We start from the raw sequence: 19958 nt of genomic DNA on the forward strand, positions 1-19958 counted from the left end.
TTTTTGAGACGGAGTCTCGCTCTGTCGCCCAGGCTGGAGTGCAGTGGTGCGATCTCGGCTCACTGCAAGCTCCGCCTCCCGGGTTCACGCCATTCTCCCGCCTCAGCCTCCCGAGCAGCCTGGATTACAGGCGCCCACCACAGGCCCCACTAATTTTTTGTATTTTTAGTAGAGACGGCGTTTCACCATGTTAGCCAGGATGGTCTCGATCTCCTGACCTCGTGATCTGCCGGCCTCGGCCTCCCAAAGTGCTGGGATTACAGGCGTGAGCCACCGCGCCTGGCCAATTTTTGTATTTTTTTTTTAGTAGAGACAGGGTTTCGCCATTTTGGCCAGGCTGGTCTCGAACTCCTGACCTCAAGTGATCCACCCACCTCGGCCTCCCAAAGTGCTGGGATTACAGGAGTGAGCCAGGGCACCCAGCCTGGTATAACTAGCTTTGGATTTCAGATATTTATGGAAAATAAATTTAAAACTTCCAAATGACAGGTTTAGCCTGATTTTGTGAGGACACCTTTTGTACTTAAAATAGGGAAAAAACCCAGTTTCGCAGTAGAATGGGATCTGGGGTGTCTATGATTTTAACTTTTCTAAGTTTATATGTTTCTGTATGCATTCATGAACTATTTATTGAGTGGCTACTATGTGCTAGGGCTTGGAGATACCGCAGTGGCAGAAACATTGTCCCCACCTTGGTGGAGCTTCCAATCTAGCAGGGAAGACTGGCACTAACACACAGACAAGATAATTTCAGATGGTGGCAGGTGCAGTGAAGGAAACAGAACAAGGATGTGACTCCAAAGTAGAAGGGCCAGAGACAGTCTCAAGGGAGGGGATATGTGAGCAGAGACTCCTGCTTCCCAGTCGGTGTGGGGAACACACACTGGGTGCCGTGAGATTCCATCGACAGGACAAGCCTGGAGCTGGCAAATCTATCGAGACAAAATTGTCCTGTGGTGGCCAGGCCGGGCGGGAAGGGGAGACTGCAACTGAGCAGGAGTCGTCTTGCGAGGTCAGTGGGAAACGTTTGAAAATTGGATTGGGATGCTGGCTGCACACTCCAACTTCATGAAGAAGCCCAGGATCCGGCCGGGCGGCGGCTCACACCTGTAACCCAGCGCTTTGGGAGGCCGAGGCGAGAGGATCGCTTGAGTTCAGGAGTTCGAGACCAGCTTGGCCAACATGATGAAACCCCTTCTCTATAAACATTTTTTTTTTTTTTTTTTTTTTGAGAGGGAGTCTCGCACTGTCGCCCAGGCTGGAGTGCAGTGGCCGGATCTCAGCTCACTGCAAGCTCCGCCTCCCAGGTTTACGCCATTCTCCTGCCTCAGCCTCCCTATAGCTGGGACTACAGGCGCCCGCCACCTCGCCCGGCTATTTTTTTTCTATTTTTTAGTAGAGACAGGGTTTCACTGTGTTAGCCAGGATGGTCTCGATCTCCTGACCTCGTGATCCGCCCGTCTCGGCCTCCCAAAGTGCTGGGATTACAGGCTTGAGCCACCGCGCCCGGCCTCTATAAACATTTTTTAAAAAAATTAGCCGGGTGTGATTGTCGCGTGTCTGTAATCCCAGCTCCTCCAGAGGCTGAGGTGGGAGGATCGCTTGAGCTCAGGAGGTCAAGGTTGCAGAGAGCCGAGCTTGTGCCACTGCACTACACTCTGGGCCACAGAGGGAAACCCTGTCCATAAAAAAGCAGCAGCAGGGCCGGGCGCGGTGGCTTACACCTGTAATCCCAGCACTTGGGGAGGCCGAGGCAGGCGGATCACCTGAGGTCTGGAGTTTGAGACCAGCCTGGCCAACATGATGAAACCCCGTCTCTACTAAAAATACAAAAAAATTAGCTGGACGCGGTGGCGCGCCCCTGTAGTCCGAGCTACTCGGGAGTCTAAGGCTGGAGAATCGCTTGAACCTGGGAGGCAGAGGTTTCAGTGAGCCGAGATCGCGCCACTGCCCTCCAGCCTGGGCGACAGAGCGAGATTCTGTCACACACACACACACACACACACACACACACACACACACACACACACNCACACACACACACACACACACACACACACACACACACACACACACACACACACACACGGCAGCAGCAGCAGCACACGGTCGTGCCCTAGGAAGGGGTGAGCTTCGCGGCGTGCACACTCGGCAAGACTCCTCCAGGTAAGCCGAGGAGCTGCGTGGGATGCACCTCTGCGTCCGGTCTAGCTGAGCTACAGCTGCGGCGGTCGTCTCCGCCGGGTTCGCGCTGGTTGGCCCTGCTGCCACGGCGTGCGGCCGCAACCTCGGGCGCCCATTGGTTGGCCGGCGGGGGGGACGGGACGCGGGGGCGGAACCGGAACCGGCGGTAGCTCGGGGGCGGGACCTCGCGGACTGCTGTGGCGGCAGCTGGAGAGGCAGCCGCGGTGGCAGAACTGGGGGCGGCCGCTGCAGCCTGGAGCCCCACGGTGCGGGGCCGCGGCCAGGCCACAGGAAGAGTTCGAGGCCCGGGCCGCACCGGCTGAGTGTGTGGGCCTGCGCGGTTCGGAGCCGCTGCTGCCCGTCGAGCCCCTCCGGGCGCGGGTCGGCCCGCCATGGGGTCCCTGTTCCGGAGCGAGACCATGTGCCTGGCGCAGCTCTTCCTGCAGTCAGGCACGGCCTACGAGTGTCTCAGCGCCCTGGGCGAGAAGGGCCTGGTCCAGTTCCGAGACGTGAGTGTCGCCCGGGAGACGCGGGCCGCACCTGCTTTCCTGGCGCTCCCCATCCCGCGCATCTCTGGGGCCCTCCCGCGGGGAGCAGCGAGGAATGGCGCGCCCCGTCCCCATTGCCCAGATGGGGAAGCTGACGCCCCACCTCAACGGCCAAAGCTTCTCGGAGCGCGGGGCTGACTCCAGGGTCGCCGGCCATCTGTGTGGTCCGCGGTTGCTTTGCCCCAGTTAGTTAGGATTTCCCCTGTGTGGTCTTCATCGGCTCGGGGCACCGAGCTTAGCGGGAGAACAAATCCCACAAAGGCCTCTTGGAGTCCTTTTGGAACTTAACGGGGGTGAGAGGGGCGCGTTAACCAAATAAATACGTCAACCAGAAAATGTTTGTCGTAAAGAAAAAACGGGTTGGTGTGAAGATGATTCGGGTGGGAGGTACGTTTGAAGGGGTAGTCAAGGAAGCCTCTTGGAGAAGGTGATATTTCAGCTGAGACCCAAATAGAAAGGAGCCAGCCTTGGGGAAGATCTGGGGAGAGGGTCCTCGTTGGAGGGAACAGGAGAAGCCCAGACAGAGCCTGAAATGGGGAAAAGCTGTCATCTCCTTGAGGAGAGGGAATTTTGTCTGTTTTGGTCACTGATGCGTAATGCTGTACATACTATTGTGTGTAAGGACTTAAGAATTCAGTCATTATTTGTCAATTGGAAGCTGTCTCCCCAGAAAGTAATAATAAACATTTGTCTGTCTGTCCATTTACTTGTTTATTGTTTGTCTCCACCAAGGACTGTCAACCTCTGAGAGTAAGGACCTTAACACAGTCCTTGGCAGTCATTGGCATCGATAGGCATTTGTTGAATAAACAGGCTTTTCTTGACTGCCCGCTATGTTCAGGCAGTTTTTGGTGCTGGGGACTCGGTGGTGAACAAGGCAGACACAGTCCCTGTGTTCCTGGAGCTCCCAGTGTGGGAGGAGACAGATTAAACACACTCTGATTATAAGCTGTGATAAGTGCTAAGAAGGCAAAGAACAGGGTGTGGAAGGGAGACGGTGAAACAAGTACTTACTGACTGAATTGAAATCCACTCAGGCGAATATTTTATTTCCTGGCCACCACTTTCATCTCCTGACTGTTTCCCTTGATCCTCCTAAGGTGTCCTTAATTTCAAAAGGGAACAGCCCTACCCCAGATCTGATATCCGTTGATATCCGATATCTAATACCAGATCAGCCCCATTAGGCAGTTGCAAAGTCATGGAGAAACTCCTGAGTGACAGGCGAGGGTGCAGGTAAGATGCAGGGCGGTTCTTGCTTCTTGGAGCCACTTCTGCAGTTGTACCCATTCACCTGGTGGATGCTGCCCTGAGCTGTGAGTAGCACCCAAAAGATTCAGGCAGCAGTTGCAGGCGCAACAGGCTCCTCCATTTGTAACAGGTGGATGTTTTCCATCTGGTTAGTACTCAAGCCAAGACGCTTACCACACTTCAGTCTTACAGGTTTGAGCAAACGCACTAATCACTACAAAGATTCCAGTTTCAATAAGCGCCACTACCTCCGGTCATAGAGTGTACCTGGGATCCTTTTTAACTGAATGTCAGTGAAAGGAGAAGAAAGTGCTGTTCGTCTTATTCCAGAAGGAAGTAAAACTAAGGTTGCTGTGATGAGCTCTTGTGTGGTGCTAGGTTTTCAGTGTGTCTTCAGCCTGAGTTTCCTACTGACTTTGTGGTGACCAGATGAGATCACTGTTAGTAACCCTTGCAAGGGAAAGGGGGGCAGGTGGTGACTTCCGTGGTGACAGCTAGTGGGAAGACCTGGAAAAGAAAGGTCATTCAGCTGATGGGGAGGACTCCCTGAAGGGAAAGTTCTCCTTTTGTAACAGTTCTCAGTCTAAGAACAGGTTTCCTCTTTAGTCCTTCAGCTGAAGTGGGAGTATCAATGGGTGTGAATATCAGGACAAACAGCACCAGGTCTCCTCTGCCGGTTTTACTAGGTTTAATGTGCCTTGAATTGAATCTACATTAAAATATACCTTATTCCATTAGCCCTGAATTAGGGTGCTGCTCTAAAAGGGGAAAAAAACCCCAAATTTGTAAAAGAACCCACGCAATAGAAAACAAAAGTTAATATGGCTGGGTGTGGTGGCTCACGCCTGTAATCCCTGCACTTTGGGATGCCAAGATGGGCGGATCATGAGGCCAGGAGTTCGAGACCATCCTGGCCAACATGGTGAAACCCTGCCTCTACTAAAAATACAAAAATTAGCTGGGCATGGTGGGGCGTGCCTGTAGTCCTAGCTACTCTCAGGAGGCTGAGTCTGGAGAATCACTTCAGCCCGGGAGGGGGAGGTTGCAGTGAGCTGCGATCGCGCCACTGCACTCCAGCCTGGTGACAGGGTGAGACTCCGTCTCAAAAATAAAAAACAACAACAAAAAAAGTTAATATATGTAAGCTGGGGATGGTGGTGTATGTATGTCAAATCCATGTTTGTATTATTGCCACAGAAATTTACCTCTTTATAAATAAAGATTCTACTATTTGTAGAAACATCATGTCCATTTAGAGTTAAGTACTATTTGATATTGAAGGAAGAAAATGGAAGCTGAGAAGTCGTATCCTGCGACAACTTTAGATGCAGAACTTCCTTTCCAACAATTTCCATAGAACTAGATTGTGTCTGAATCATTAGCAACTTGGAAGTGGTTACTTTTAGTTTGACCTCCAGAAGTGAATGAGAAGGTGATAAACAGGAGTGAAATTAGAATTTTTATCTTTCTTCTGGTTAATTCTTTTTAAAAAAGTCCCCAAAAAACGAACAAGAACTGAACATTTGGGGTAGACACTTATCAGGTTGAGCAGTTTCATGTCAAGTTGTAGCTTAACTGTTTCTTGAGAGTGTCCAGTACAAATCCAAATGGAATAAAGATAAATTTTGTGTCTTAAATGGCTTTCAACATGAACGATTACTGTAAATTTTTAAGGTGTGAAAGTAATAGATGTCCATTGTGAGAAATGTGGAAAACGTAAGAATAGGAACATAGCTTGCATGATCCCAACGCCTAGAAATTAACTTTAACTTTTTGGCTAATACTGGACAATCAACATTTCTCTAATAATGTTTAAAAATGTCCATATATGTGTACTTTTAAATAATTTGAACCACACTGAAAACATCCTAATCTGCTTTACACAGAAATCATGACTAACTTCCTAATTTTATTAAATGTTCTTTTACAACTTTTAAAAATTGTTTTAAACTTTGTATTATAAGAAGTAGAGGGAAGAGTACAGTGTACCCCCATGTACCCATAATGTAAACTTAGTTTTTTCTCACCTCCCAGACTAGATCATTTTGAAGCAAATCCAAGATAAATAATTTAACTTTTCAACAAGTATCTCTAAAAGATTATATATATATATATATTTTGAGATGGAATTTCAGTCTTTCACCCAGGCTGGAGTGCAGTGGTGCGATCTTGGCTCACTGCAACCTCTGCCTCCCAGATTCAAGTGATTCTCATGCCTCAGCCTCCCGAGCAGCTGAGATTACAGGTGCTCGCCACCATGCCTGGCTAATTTTTTATTTTTAGTAGAGACAGGATTTCGCCATGTTGGCCAGGCTGGTTTCGAACTCCTAACCTCAAGTGATCCACCTACCTTGGCCCCCCAGAGTGCTGGGATTACAAACATGAGCCACTGGGCCTGGCCTAAAAGATAAAAAATTATTACCAACATTTTACTCGAAAATTTAAATAACATTTCTTAATATAATCAAATACCTTGTCATTTAAAATATCATTTTTGATAAGTGCAGAGTCATCAGTTATATGGCTGAACCATAATTTTTACACAACTTTATTGAGGTGTATCTTAGAGTTTACCCATTGTTTTTAGAAAGTTTATGGAGGCCGGGTGCAGTGACTCACACCTGTAAACTCTGGGAGGCTGAGGCAGGCAGATCACTTGAGCCCAGGAGTTTGAGACCAGCCTGAGCAACATGGCAAAACCCTATCTCTACCCAAAATACAAAAATTAGCCGGGTAGGGTGGCACCTGCCTGTAATCCCAGCTACTCTGGAGGGTGAGGCAGGAGAATCACTTGAACCCGGAAGGCAGAGGTTGCAGTGAGCCGAGATCACGCCACTGGACTTCAGCCTGGGTAACAGTGAGACCCTGTCTAAAAAAAAAATAAAGTTTATGGAGTCATGCATCCATTGCCTATTTTAGTTAATCCTTATTTCTACCCCCGCCCCCCCTGCCCCCAGCACCCACTAATCTGCTTGCTGCCTCTAGGGTTGTTTTTTCTGGACATTCCATATGAGTGGAATCACACAGTATGTGACCTCTTGTGTCTGGCTGCTTTCATTTAGTATGAAAGTCATCCAGGGTGGATGCAGTGGCTCATGCCTATAATCCTAGCACTTTGGGAGGCCAAGGCGGGTGAATCACCTGAGGTCAGGAGTTCCAGACCAGCCTGGCCAACGTGGCGAAACCCCGTCTCTACTAAAAATACAAAAATTAACTGGGCGTGATGGCACGTGCCTGTAAACCCAGCTACTCGGGAGGCTGAGGCAGGAGAATCGCTTGAACCTAGAAGGTGGAGGTTGCAGTGAGCTGAGATCCTGCCACTGCATTCCAGCCTGGGCGACAGAGCGAAACTCCGTGTCAAAAAAAAAAAGAGAAAGTCATCCCTGTTGTTGCATGGGTCAATAGTTCATTCCTTTTTATTGCTAAGTAACATTCCATTGTGTGGATATAGACTGTAATTTCTTTTCTCTCCTTTCTTTCTTTTTTGTTTTGGGACAGGCTCTTGCCCTGTCACCCAGGCTAGAGTGCAGTGGTGTGATAACTGCCCACTGTGGTCTCGACCTCCTGGGCTCAAGGCTTGCCTCCTGCCGTAGCCTTTTGAGCAGCTGGGACCACAGGCGTGCACCACTAGGCCTGGCTACGTTTTTATTTTTTGTAGAGATGGTGTCTCACCATGTTGCCCAGGCTGGCCTCAAACTACTGGCCTCAAGTAGTCCTCCCACCTCAGCCTCCCAAAGTGCTGGGATTATCAATGCGAGCTGCTGTGCCTGGCTATAATTTCTTTAACTATGCTGACTGTAATTTCTTTAACCAGTTTTCTATTGTTGGATTTTTGGGTTATCATTTTTTCTTTTTCCCTGAGATTGATGTTGTCATAGATAAATTTTTATCTGTTTCCATAGCTTTTTCCTTAGGTTAAATTTCTTCATGGGGTATTGCTGGGCAAATAATCATTTTCAGGATTTTTTCTTTTTTTGAGACAGGGTCTCACTCTGTCACCTGGGCTGGAGTGCAGTGGTGCAGTCTTGGCTCCATCCAACCTCTGCCTCTTGGGCTCAAGCAATTCTTGTGCCTCAGCCTTCCAAGTAGCTGGGTTACTCAGGTGCGCCACCATGCCCGGCTAATTTTTTTTTTTTTTTTTTGAGATAGTGCCTTGCCCTGTTGCCCAGGTTGGAGTGCAATGGTACGATCTTGGCTCACTGCAACCTCCGCTTCCCGGGTTCAAGTGATTTTTCCACCTCAGCCTACCGAGTAGCTGGAATTACAGGTACCTGCCATCATGCTTGGCTAATTTTTGTGTTTTCATAGAGATGGGATTTCACCATGTTGGCCAGGCTGGTCTGGAACTCCTGACCTCAACTGATCCGCCTCCCAAAGTGCTGGGATTACAGGTGTGAGCCACCGCACCTGGCCTAATTTTTGTATTTTTGGCAGACTTGGGGTTTCATGGTGTTGGCCTGGCTGGATTTTCAGGCTTTTCTGATAAGAGTTGATAGATTGCTCTCCAGAAAGTTGTGTCAGTTTATAGTTCCATTCAATAGTATATAAGAGCGTATGTCCCCCACACTTTGGTGATGTTTTATTTTTTACATAAACGTATTTTTAAATTTTAGAAATTTAAGCCATATTTTTCATCCATTTCTCAGCTCAACCAGAACATAAGTACTTTCCAAAGAAAATTTGTTGGAGAAGTGAAGAGGTGTGAAGAGCTAGAGCGAATATTGGGTAAGTTTATTTTCTGATTTAGTAAATTAAATAATTACCTTTATATAGGCAAACCTTGTTTGGTTTAGAAATACCGGAAAATATAGAGAAGCAGAAAGGAAAAAAAGAAATTGTATTCTCATCATTCAGAAGTAATCACAGTTATGTAGGCATATATTATTTTTCTGTGTTTTTAATTCATCTATTAAAGTAAAAATTTATAAACATAACGGCCTGGTTATTTTGTTGTCACCCTTGTTTTTTACTTGACAGTGCTTACTATACTGTAACATCTTTTCGTGTCAGTAGACATAGATTTCGGCCCATCATCGTTTTTGACGGCAGCATAGTATTTGATTGTATTAATATTAGTAGACATAGATTCTGGCCCATCGTCGTTTTTGACGGCAGCATAGTATTTGATTGTATTAATATTAGTAGACATAGATTCTGGCCCATCGTCGTTTTTGATGGCAGCATAGTATTTGATTGTATTAATATTAATGTGCCATGGCTTATTTAACCGATCCCTTGTAGTTTATTATAACTTAAAAACATTGTACATGTTAATAAGTTGCTTAATTTAAAATTTTATCAAGGAACAAGGGAGGCAGAAAATGGCAGATGGATTGGTTGACAATAATTTCCTTTTTCTCAGGGCTTCCTTTGCCAGTGTTCTATCAGTGCTGATTGTTAACCATTTCAACTCAGTAGCCCAGGGCCACTTCTTTTATCTCTAAAATCTTTCCCATCTTAGCCTGATATTATCAAATCAAGCCTTGACGTTCTCACTGAAGTGGAGGGAAAATAACAGTCAACTGAAGGACAAAGCTTGTTTTTTGGTTTTTTTTTGAGATGGAGTCTCGCTTCGTCACCCAGGCTAGAGTGCAGTGGCATGATGTCGGCTCACTGCAGCCTCTGCCTCGTGGGTTCCAGCGATTCTCCTGCCTCAGCCTCCCTAGTAGCTGGGACTATAGGTGTGTGCCACCACACCTGGCTAATTTTGGTATTTTTAGTAGAGATGGAGTTTCACCATGTTGGCCAGTCTGGTCTCGAACTCCTTGTTAGGGACAAACTGCCCCAAAAAAGCTTCTTGGTACTGCTAATACTTGCCCCAAACCTCTCTGTGCTGCCCACCACTCCCCCTTATGCTCTGCAACTCCTCTCTGTGTCGCCCACCCTTCCCCCTGAGCCCCTTTACGTTTCTAAGCCCTTATCTAGGCACGGAAGTGAAGCCAGCAGACTTCACTTATCAGATCTTCCTGCAATAAGCAAACCACAATTACAAACTATCCGGACTGCACAGGGGGAGGTCTGGAAAGCCTAAACAAACTTTGCCTACTGTAAGTTCCTTCACCTAGCTGCTACCATAAAGGTCACAAGGTGATATATGGCAAAGTTAATCAACAAACGACCCCAGGGTCTCTCTCCCCCATACAAACCCTTCATTTTGTAAGTTCAAGGCTGCCTCCTCTGTGGTGGAGCAGCTGGCAGGTTCAGTAAACTTACTCGCCTGACTTTGGGTCTATTCTTCCTTTCTGTCCACTGACCTTACACTCCTGACCTCAGGCGATCCTCCGGCTTCGGCCTCCCAAAGTTTAGGGATTACAGGCGTGAGCCACCACACCCGGCCTATTTGTTTAAATTGGGGATTTTTAAGAGTAACAGGAAATTTTAGTCATCTGAAATCTAGTCCTAGTCATATTGCTTGAGGTCCAGTTATTTTTATGGCTCATGTATGTTAGTGGCATCATATTCCTGTCTTTGCAACCTGGGTGAATCATTGGACAGATGGTGTCTACAGGATGAGGTTTTTAAAGGCAGGGCAAATGTGATAACACATTAGGCATATCCAGGACTTCCTGTAGCTTAAACTGTTTCAAAAGAATGCAGGGCTGGGCATGATAACTCATGCATATAATTCCAGCACTTTGGGAGGCCAAGGTGGGAGGATCACTTAAGTCCAGGAGTTTGAGACCAGTCTGGGCAACATACTGAGACCCTGTCTCCACAAAAAATAAAATTAGCCAGGCATGGTGGCTTGTGCCTGTAGTCTTAGCTACTCGGGAGGCTGAGATGAGAGAATTGCTTGAGCCCAGGAGTTTGAGGTTATTGCGGGCCAGGATGACACACCACTGTACTCCAGCCTGGGCAGCAGAGTATGACCCCATAAGAATGCAGACTTAAAACAGTGAAAAAGGACCTCTCAGGGAAATTTAGGTGTACACCAGGCATGGTGGTACACATGCCTATAGTCTCAGTTACTCTGAAGGTAGGGGTGGGAGGCTCTCTTGAGCCCAGGAGTTCGAGGCCAGCCTGGGGCAACATAGTGAGACCCCTGTCTCTTTAAAAAAAAAAAAAGAATAAATTGAAGTTGTCTCACACGTCCGTGTGAAGAGACCACCAAACAGGCTTTGTGTGAGCAACAAGGCTGTTTATTTCACCTGGGTGCAGGTGGGCTGAGTCCAAAAAGAGAGTCAGCAAAGGGTGGTGGGATTATCATTAGTTCTTATAGGTTTTGGGATAGGTGGTGGAGTTAGGAGCAATGTTTTGCGGGCAGGGAGTGGATCTCACAAAGCACATTCTCAATGGTGGGGAGAATTACAAGGAACCTTCTCAGGGGTGGGGGAGATTACAAAGTACATTGATCAGTTAGGGTGGGGCAGAAACAAATCACAATGGTGGAATGTCATCAGTTAAGGCTATTTTCACTTCTTTTGTGGATCTTCAGTTGCTTCGGGCCATCTGGATGTATACATGCAGGTCATAGGGGATATGATGGCTTAGTTTGGGCTTAGAGGCCTGACATTCCTATCTTCTTATATTAATAAGAAAAGCAAAACAAAATAGTGAAGTGTTGGAGCAGCAAAAAATTTTGGGGGTGGTATAGAGAGATAATGGGTGATGTTTCTCAGGGCTGCTTCGAGTGGGATTAGGGTCAGCATGGGAACCTACAGTGGGGGAGATTCAACTGAAGAAAGATTTTGGGGCAAGGGGTGATATTGTGGGGTTGTTAGTGTTTTAATTTAATTTAATTTGGCACTAACTGTTTTAATTTAATGTAACTTAATTTAGGAGAGCTAAGTAATTAAACATGAGGCCAAAGTACATAAGAAAGTGGCAGTCTTTTATTGCAAATATGCATACACTCTCGGACGAGGTTCTCTGGTCCTCAGGTGTGGGGGGCCAGGGAAGTCGCGCCGGCGCTCTCGGGTGATGTTCTCCGGTCCACAAATGCGGGGGCCGAAGAAGTCACGCTGGCTCCTGCCAGTGGCAGACTTTTATGCATTGGTACTGGAAGGGGGAGGGCAGTGGGCAGGATAAGGGCGTGATAGGGGCGTCTCCATAGGCGTGGCCGGGTAAGTTTTGATCTCTTCGGATTGACATCACCTGGAGCATGCTCGGTTGATCTGCATCTTCCCGCGCGCGGGAAAGTTGGTGAGGAAGAACCTGGAAGCAACATGGATTATGCCTTCTTGTTCACCTTCCTCCATCTTGTCCTTTCTCCTTCACCCAAACAGTTAGAAGGAGCATTTGTCATATAGAATTATTGGTGATGGCCTGGATGCGGTTTTGTATGAATTGAGAAACTAAATGAAAGACACAAGGTCCAAATAAGAGGAGGAGAAAAACAGGTATTAAAGGACTAAGAACTGGGAGTACCCAGGACATCCAATTACAGAGTGTCCAAGGGGGTTCAGCATAATTATTTGCTTGGTTGGCTAGTGAGTGCTATCCTTGAGTTTTTTTATGTTGTCATATACCAGGCCAGATTGATTTAGGTGAAAACACTCTTCATTTAAAAATATACAGAGTCCCTCCTCTTTTTTTTTTTTTATCAGTGAGTAAGTCAGGGCCTCGTTGATTTTGGAGGAAAGAGAAATGCAAAGCCAGCAATTGTTTGTTAAAGAAGGATTAGAAACGACTAGGAGAGAGTGAGTTTGATAGGGTGGTGGAGATAGCTGGGGAGAGGTAGAGGAGAATGGGAACCAGAATAAGAGTGAATATAAAAGTAAAGAACAGGACTTCATCAGGTTGAAAGTTTGGAGGGTACCGTGCCACTGAAGATCTTCTATCCACTTCAAGAGAGACATAAGGGGTGGCAATTTGAGGTAAAACCATGAGCCACTAAATACCAAGAGCCTGAGAAACTGCTTGAGCGATTTGACTGATAAAGGCTGGTCCCTTATCGGACTGTATAGAGGTGGGAAGGCCAAACCAAGGACTTATGTCTGACAGAAGGGAAGAAATAACTGCGGTGGTCTTCTCAGACACTGTGGGAAAGGCCTCTAACAATCCAGGAAAGTGTCTAGCCAGACCAAGAGGTACTTTAGTTTCCTGACTCGGGGCATGTGAGTAAAGTCAGTTTGCCAGTCCTGGTCAGGGGCAAATCCCTGAGCTTTATGTGTAGGGAAGGGAGAGGGCCTGAGTAGTAGAATAGCAGATGGAACAACTGAGAAGTGATTTCCTTAAGGATAGATTTCCACGATGGAAAGGAAATGAGAGGTTCTAAGAGGCAGGCTAGCAGCTTGTAACCTACGTGGAAGAGGTTATGAAATGACGGCAGAATAGAATGGACCCGTGAGGCTGGAAGGAGATATTTTCCTTGGCCGAAGAACCATTTGCCTTGTGTGGGAAGAGATTGATAGGTGGACGTTTCAGTAGGGGAGTAGGTGGGAGTGACCAATGAGGAGGAGAAAAGCTGGCCTTGGGTTATAGAAGTTGGAATGCTAGCTGCTTGTTTAGCTACCTTATCAGCATAAGCGTTGCCCTGAGCGATGGGATCTGATGCCTTTTGGTGGCCCTTGCAGTGTATTACTCCAGCATCCTTTGGAAGTAAAGCAGCCTTGAGAAGAGTTTTTTTTTTTTTTTTTTTTTTTTTTTTTTTTTTGAGACGGAGTCTCGCTCTGTCGCCCAGGCTGGAGTGCAGTGGCCGGATCTCAGCTCACTGCAAGCTCCGCCTCCCGGGTTCACGCCATTCTCCGGCCTCAGCCTCCCGAGTAGCTGGGACTACAGGCGCTGCCACCTCGCCCGGCTATTTTTTGTATTTCTTAGTAGAGACGGGGTTTCACCGTGTTAGCCAGGATGGTCTCGATCTCCTGACCTCGTGATCCGCCCATCTCGGCCTCCCAAAGTGCTGGGATTACAGGCTTGAGCCACCGCGCCCGGCCGAGAAGAGTTTTTATTAAAGAGGCATTGATGATGGAGGACCCTTGCGTAGTGAGGAAACCTCTTTTCTGCCCATATGACAGCATGGTGGTGCAGGATATGGAAGGCGTATTTAGGGTCAGTATAAATATTGATGCGTAATTCCTTTGCAAGAGTGAGGGCTTGAATTAAGGCAGTGAGTTCGGCTTCCTGAGAGGTAGTGGAGGGGGGCAGAGTGGTGGCCTCAATGATAGATGTGGAAGATACTATAGCATAGCCTGCCTTTGCTGGTGTGTGGTGATTAGGCCTGGTGGAACTGCCACCAATAAACCAAGTGTGGTAAGGGTGAGGAACAGGAAAGAAGAAAATATGGGGAAATGGAGTGAATGTCAGGTGTATCAGAGGGATACAGTCATGGGGGTCAGGTGTGGTATCAGGAATAATGTGGGGGGCCAGGAACAATGGTAACTGTGGGAGACTCAACAAAGAGTGAGTACAGCTGAAGGAGCCAGGGAGCAGAAAGTGTCAGGTATGATGAAGAAAATAGATTTTGGAAATTATGAGAACTGTAGAGAGTGAGTTGAGCATAGTTTGTGATTTTTGAGGGCCTCAGAAAGTATTAGGGCAGCGGCAGCCGCTGCACACAGACATGAGTTGAGGGCTATGCTAAAACAGTAAGGTCAAGTTGTCTGGACAGAAAGGCTACGGGGTGCGGTCCCAGCTCTTGTGTAAGAATTCTGACCGCATAGCTCTGTACTTCGGCTGTGTGTAATGAAAAGGGTTGGGATGAGTTAGGGAGAGCTAGTGCGGGAGCAGCTTTTAGGGCTGTTTTTTAAGGAATGGAAAGGGGAGTGGGGAAAGGATTTAGGATTTATGGGGTCATCTAGGTTTATCTAGAACAGAATGGGTTGTGGAGGGAGGTATTGAGGATAGGAGAGTATATGGCTTTGGCACCACGGGTTGGATAGGCAAGACAATTTGGTTGATAAGGCACAGATCCTGAACTAACCTGTAAGACTTGTCTGGTTTTTGGACAGGTAAAATGGGGGAATTGTAAGGAGAGTTTATAGGCTTTAAAAGGCCATGCTGTAACAGGCAAGTGATAACAGGCTTTAATCCTTTTAAAGTGTGCTGTGGGATGGGATATTGGCATTGAGCGGGGTAAGAGGGATTAGGTTTTAATGGGATGGTAAGGGGTCATCCATCACAAGGAGCGGGTAGACATGTCCCATACCTGTGGATTAAGGTGGGGAGATACAAGGGGAGGATGCGAAGGAGGCTTTGAACTGGGGGAAAAGGTGGCAATGAGATGTGGCTGTAGCCCAGGAATAGTCAGGCAAGCAGATAATTTAGTTAAAATGTCTTGACCTAATAAGGGAGCTGGGCAGGTGGGGATAACTAAAAAAGAGTGCATAAAAGAATGTTGTCCAGGTTGGCACCAGAGTTGGGGAGTTTTAAGAGGTTTAGCAGCCTGGCCGTCAATACCCACAACAGTTATGGAGGCAAGGGAAACAGGCCCCCGAAAAGAAGGTAATGTGGAGTGGGTAGCCTCCGTATGGATTAAACAGGGGACGGACTTACCCTCCACTGTAAGAGTTACCCGAAGCTCGGTGGGGGGCTTCCGAGGCAATCAGGCAACGTCAGTCTTGAGCTGCCAAGCCGAGGAGATCTGGGAAGGAGTCAGCCAAGGAACGCTGGGTTTGGGCTCCAGGGGCTTTAGGAGTGGCGGTGATGTGAGTCAGACAGTCTGACCTGCAGTGGGGGCCGGCACAGACGGGGCACAGCTTAGGAGGAATCCTGGGCTGTGGGCCTTCTGAGGCCCAGTGGCCAGGCTTTTGGCATTTGAAGCAAGGTCCACAGGGATGTTTTGAAGGAGCCCCTGGGAGCTGTGGCTTGGATGTTCTGAAGTTCTTGTATGTTGAAGACGTGGTTATGGGTTGTCTTACAGCAGAGGCAAGTAGCTGTAACTCAGAAATGCATTGCTGTCTGGCTGCCTCCTCTCCATTATTGTACACCTTGAAGGCGAGGTTGATTAATTCCTGTTGTGGGGTTTGAGGGCCGGAATCCAATTTTTGAAGCTTTTTTCTAATGTCAGGAACTGACTGGGTGATAAAATGCGCATTAAGAATAAGGCGGCCTTCTGGCCCCTCTGGGTCTAGGGTGGTGAAGTGTCTAAGGGTTGCTGCTAAGCGGGCCATGAACTGGGCTGGGTTTTCGTCTTTACCTTGGGTAGTTTCTTTAAGTTTGTCATAATTAAAAGCTTTGTAAGCTGCCTTTTTAAGCCCTTAAACTAGGCAGGAAACCATGTAATCTTGCCTAGCTATACCTGGGGAATCTGCCTGATAGTTTCATTGGGAATCTTTTCAGGGAACTGCTCTAATGCCTTCCTGGAGGTCTGGCTCATGAAGCCGGCAGTTATCAGCATGAGATTGGGCTCCCCTGTTCATCTGGGGAGAGGGTAGAAGTTAGGATGACATTAAAGTCACTCCAGGTTAAATTGTAGGACAGAGTTAGATATCGGAATTCCTGTTTATATTTAGTGGGGTCTGATGAGAAAGAGCCTAAACACTGGCTGATTTGGGGAAGGTCTGATAGAGAAAAAGGCACATGGACCCTGACTGTGCCTTCAGCTCCAGCCACCTCTCTAAGAGGAAATTGTTGGGCAGGTGGGGAAGAGCTAGTCGCAGAACGAAACTGTAAACCGGACCAGGTGTGAGGAGGGGAGGTGATAGAAGGATTATAGGGTGGGGGAGCAGAGGCTGAGGAAGAATTGGGACCTGGCTTGGCCTGGCGAGGAGCAGCCTGGGGAGAAGGGGAGAGGTCAGATGAGTTCATAGAAAAGAAGGATTCAGAGGACTCAGTGCTTGGGGTGGAGACTGAAGAACAGACCAGGAGAGAAAGAAGAAAGATTTGGGACGAGTCTCACTGGGAGCGGAGACTAGGAAGGGACCAATGCGTAAAAGAATGCCTGGACGTCAGGCACCTCAGACCATTTGCCCATTTTTCGACAAAAATTATCCAGATCTTGTAGGATAGACAAATCAAAAGTGCCATTCTCTGGCCACTTGGAACTACTGTCGAGTTTGTACTGGGGCCATGCGGTGTTGCAGAAGAAAATAAAACCCTTAGATTTTAGGTCAGGTGAGAGTTGAAGAGGTTTTAAGTTCTTGAGAACACAGGCTAAGGGAGAAGGAGGAGGAATGGAGGGTGGAAGGTTGCCCACAGTGAAGGAGGCAAGTTTAAAAAGAAGGGTAGAGACACAGAGAAGGGAGTGGGGAGCAGCCCTGGGCTGCAACGTGGGTGAGCAGCCAAAGCAGGCGTCCCCGCAATTGACTTGCCACCAAAGGAATGTGGGTGAATGACCAAGGCAGGCGTCCCCGCGGAGATCAGGCACCAGTGGAGTGTGGGTGAATAATCAGGCAGGCGTCCCCGCAATGATTAAACACCAAGGGAAGGCTGCCTTCCCAAGTCCGTGACCGGCGCTGGAGTTTTGGGTCCACGGATAAAATGTGTCTCTTTTGTCTCTACTAGAGAGGAAAAAGAACTGGAATTGGAAAGACAGGGAGATTGAAGTGTAGTGACAGAGGGAGACTGAAGGGTAGCGAGAAAGGCTGGAGAAGAGAGTGAAAAGACCGCTTACCCAATTTGAAATTGGTGAGAGGTTCCTTGGGCTGGTTAGTGTGAGGACCCGAGGTCGTAGGTGGATCTCCTCACAGAGTGAGGGCGAGGACAGGGGGCTGGTCTCCCGAAGAAGTCCCTCCGACCCAGGTCTTCCACACCATGTCTCACGCAGCCGTGTGAAGAGACCACCAAACAGGCTTTGTGTGAGCAACAAGGCTGTTTGTTTCACCTGGGCGCAGGTGGGTTGAGTCCGAAAAGAGAGTCAGCAAGCGTGGTGGGATTATCGTTAGTTCTTATAGGTTTTGGGATAGGCGGTGGAGTTAGGAGCAATGTTTTGTGGGCAGGGAGTGGATCTCACAAAGTACATTCTCAAGGGTCGAGAGAATTACAAAGAACCTTCTTAGGGGTAGGGGAGATTACAAAGTACATTTGTCAGGGTGCGGCAGAAACAAATCACAGTGGTGGTCTATGAATGTCATCAGTTAAGGCTATGTTCACTTCTTTTGTGGATCTTCAGTTGCTTCAGGCCATCTGGATGTATACGTGCAGGTCACAGGCTTAGCTTGGGTTCAGAGGCCTGACAGAAGTATAAATTGGTTAAAACAATTTGCATTCATTTCTAGAAACCTCTTAAGCCCAGTGCTTCCTTTGCTATCTTGGTAAGACAGTTTCTTTTCTTTTTGTTTTTCTTCCTTCCTTCTTTACCTGCCTCTCTCCCTTTGTAAACCAGTTAGTAACACTTCTAAATATTAGGCCTGATAATGACTAACAGGTATTGTGACTTTTAGGCTAAGGAAAGGAATGCTTCATGGAATTGAAAACATAAACCAAACAAAGTAGTTAATTTTGGCTGGTGTACTATTAGTTTCATGAATCTAGTTTTTTTTTTTTTTAATTTTTAATGACTGAAACAAAAAACATCTAAAACCACAGCTTCTGGAAGAACCACTTGTTCTTGCCAGTCTTGTACCACTCTTTGAACTTGACCTTGGCCTCCCATTGGGCCTTGCATTTAAGGGCAGAGTCTCTGAAGACCTGATGGTTTTGTCCAAGGGGATCGCCACAGGGTACTTTTTGGGCATGAGGTCATTATAGTTATAAACCTTCACAAAAGACCTGACCTTTGACCACTTGGTGATCTTCTTGCCCATGGCAACTGTCACTGTGGGAATAATGGTCTATTTTTGCCACCAGAGTGTGGCTGCGGGGCAGTCTGAGGTGCCATCATCAGTGTTCTTCATGAGGATTGGCTTTGTGTCCAGAGTAGCGTCCAGCCACGACTGGCACCACTTTCCCAGGTTTCATGAACTTGCGCATTTCTAGGGCCACCCTGACACTCGCCCCCCAGACTGCCGATGGCAGCGACTGCAAGACCCAGCCAAGCTTCTGAATCTAGTTTTTAACTTCATTGGTGAAGCAGTGCAGGTTGTCCTCAGCCATAGCTTCAGGGCTGACTGAGAGCTGCAAGAGAGCCTGGCTCTTGGTGCTGGGTGGGTTTCCTGGTAGTAGTTGTGATTTTCTTGATGGACTGATGGATGCCGATCTCTTTCTGAGGACATCTGCAGAGAAATTACGTTGCCAGCTCCCGTAGGGGTATTGTAGGTCTATTACTTGGGTTATTCCTGCACTTCCAAGCGTACCCCTAACCTCTGCTTCATTCTGCACATGTGGAGACGACTGTGACTCAAAGTTCTTTAACTAGAATATTAGAAATGAAAAAAAATGGGGTGGAATTTCAGAAAAGGTTTATCCAGGTTGTTGTTCATTCTATTTATTTATTTGTTAAGTCACTAAGAGACAGAAGACATTGTTGTTTATTTTGTCACTGCATGCAGATCTCTCTAGGCAGCATTATTTTTGGAAACAAGGTTGCAAAAAGTGACCAATAAGTCAGTTGGAACAAGCAAGATTTTTGTGCATTTAGACATTGATTTTTAGATGGCTTGGGAAAGGTTGGGCTTTAAAATGTTTCTGACTGAAATGTATTATAGTACTGAATGCATTATAGTACTGAATACATTTCTGACTGAAATGTATTTTAGTATCTAATTGTTTAACTTTTATTTTCACAGTGTATTTGGTTCAGGAAATTAATAGAGCTGATATTCCCCTTCCTGAAGGAGAGACCAGCCCTCCTGCGCCACCGCTGAAACAGGTTCTAGAAATGCAGGTAACTTGCTTCTGACAAAGCTGTTTGCAGCCGTTGATCTCAGGGGCTGCTTACTTACATATTTCATATTGTCTAATGCTTTTCTGCCTTTCTTCTCAAAACCACGGAAGATGGTGATCTCTCTAGGCAGAGAGATTAAAGACCACTATTATGATTAACCCTCAGTAATAGATTATCTGTGATGAGTTTTAATGGTAATTCAGTTTTCTTTTGCCGTGTAAGGCATATGCTTCCTTTCCAGCTGGTGGTGAACAGAGGCAACAAGAATCAGGCCAGCAAGCCTGGTTGATGATCCTGTACTGTTTCAGAAAGCTCATCCCAGGGTCACCCAT

General features: G+C 47.2%; 1 protein-coding gene and 1 pseudogene across 1 annotated transcript in view; one reads left to right on the forward strand and one right to left on the reverse strand.

Annotated features, from left to right (window-relative positions):
- Window positions 1–2328: 2328 nt before the first annotated feature.
- The window catches only part of ATP6V0A2 (ATPase H+ transporting V0 subunit a2), a 55182-nt gene continuing 37552 nt past the window's right edge, over window positions 2329–19958 (forward strand). Inside the window, exons 1-3 of the mRNA XM_025403721.1 lie at window positions 2329–2693; window positions 8630–8708; window positions 19529–19626. Of these exons, the coding sequence (XP_025259506.1) occupies window positions 2577–2693; window positions 8630–8708; window positions 19529–19626 (294 nt within the window). The 5' untranslated portion in view covers window positions 2329–2576. The remainder of the gene's footprint in view (window positions 2694–8629; window positions 8709–19528; window positions 19627–19958) is intronic.
- LOC112635529 lies at window positions 18378–18773 on the reverse strand (annotated as a pseudogene).

This window comes from Theropithecus gelada, chromosome 11 (assembly GCF_003255815.1).
Source record: "Theropithecus gelada isolate Dixy chromosome 11, Tgel_1.0, whole genome shotgun sequence".
NCBI lineage: Eukaryota > Metazoa > Chordata > Mammalia > Primates > Cercopithecidae > Theropithecus > Theropithecus gelada.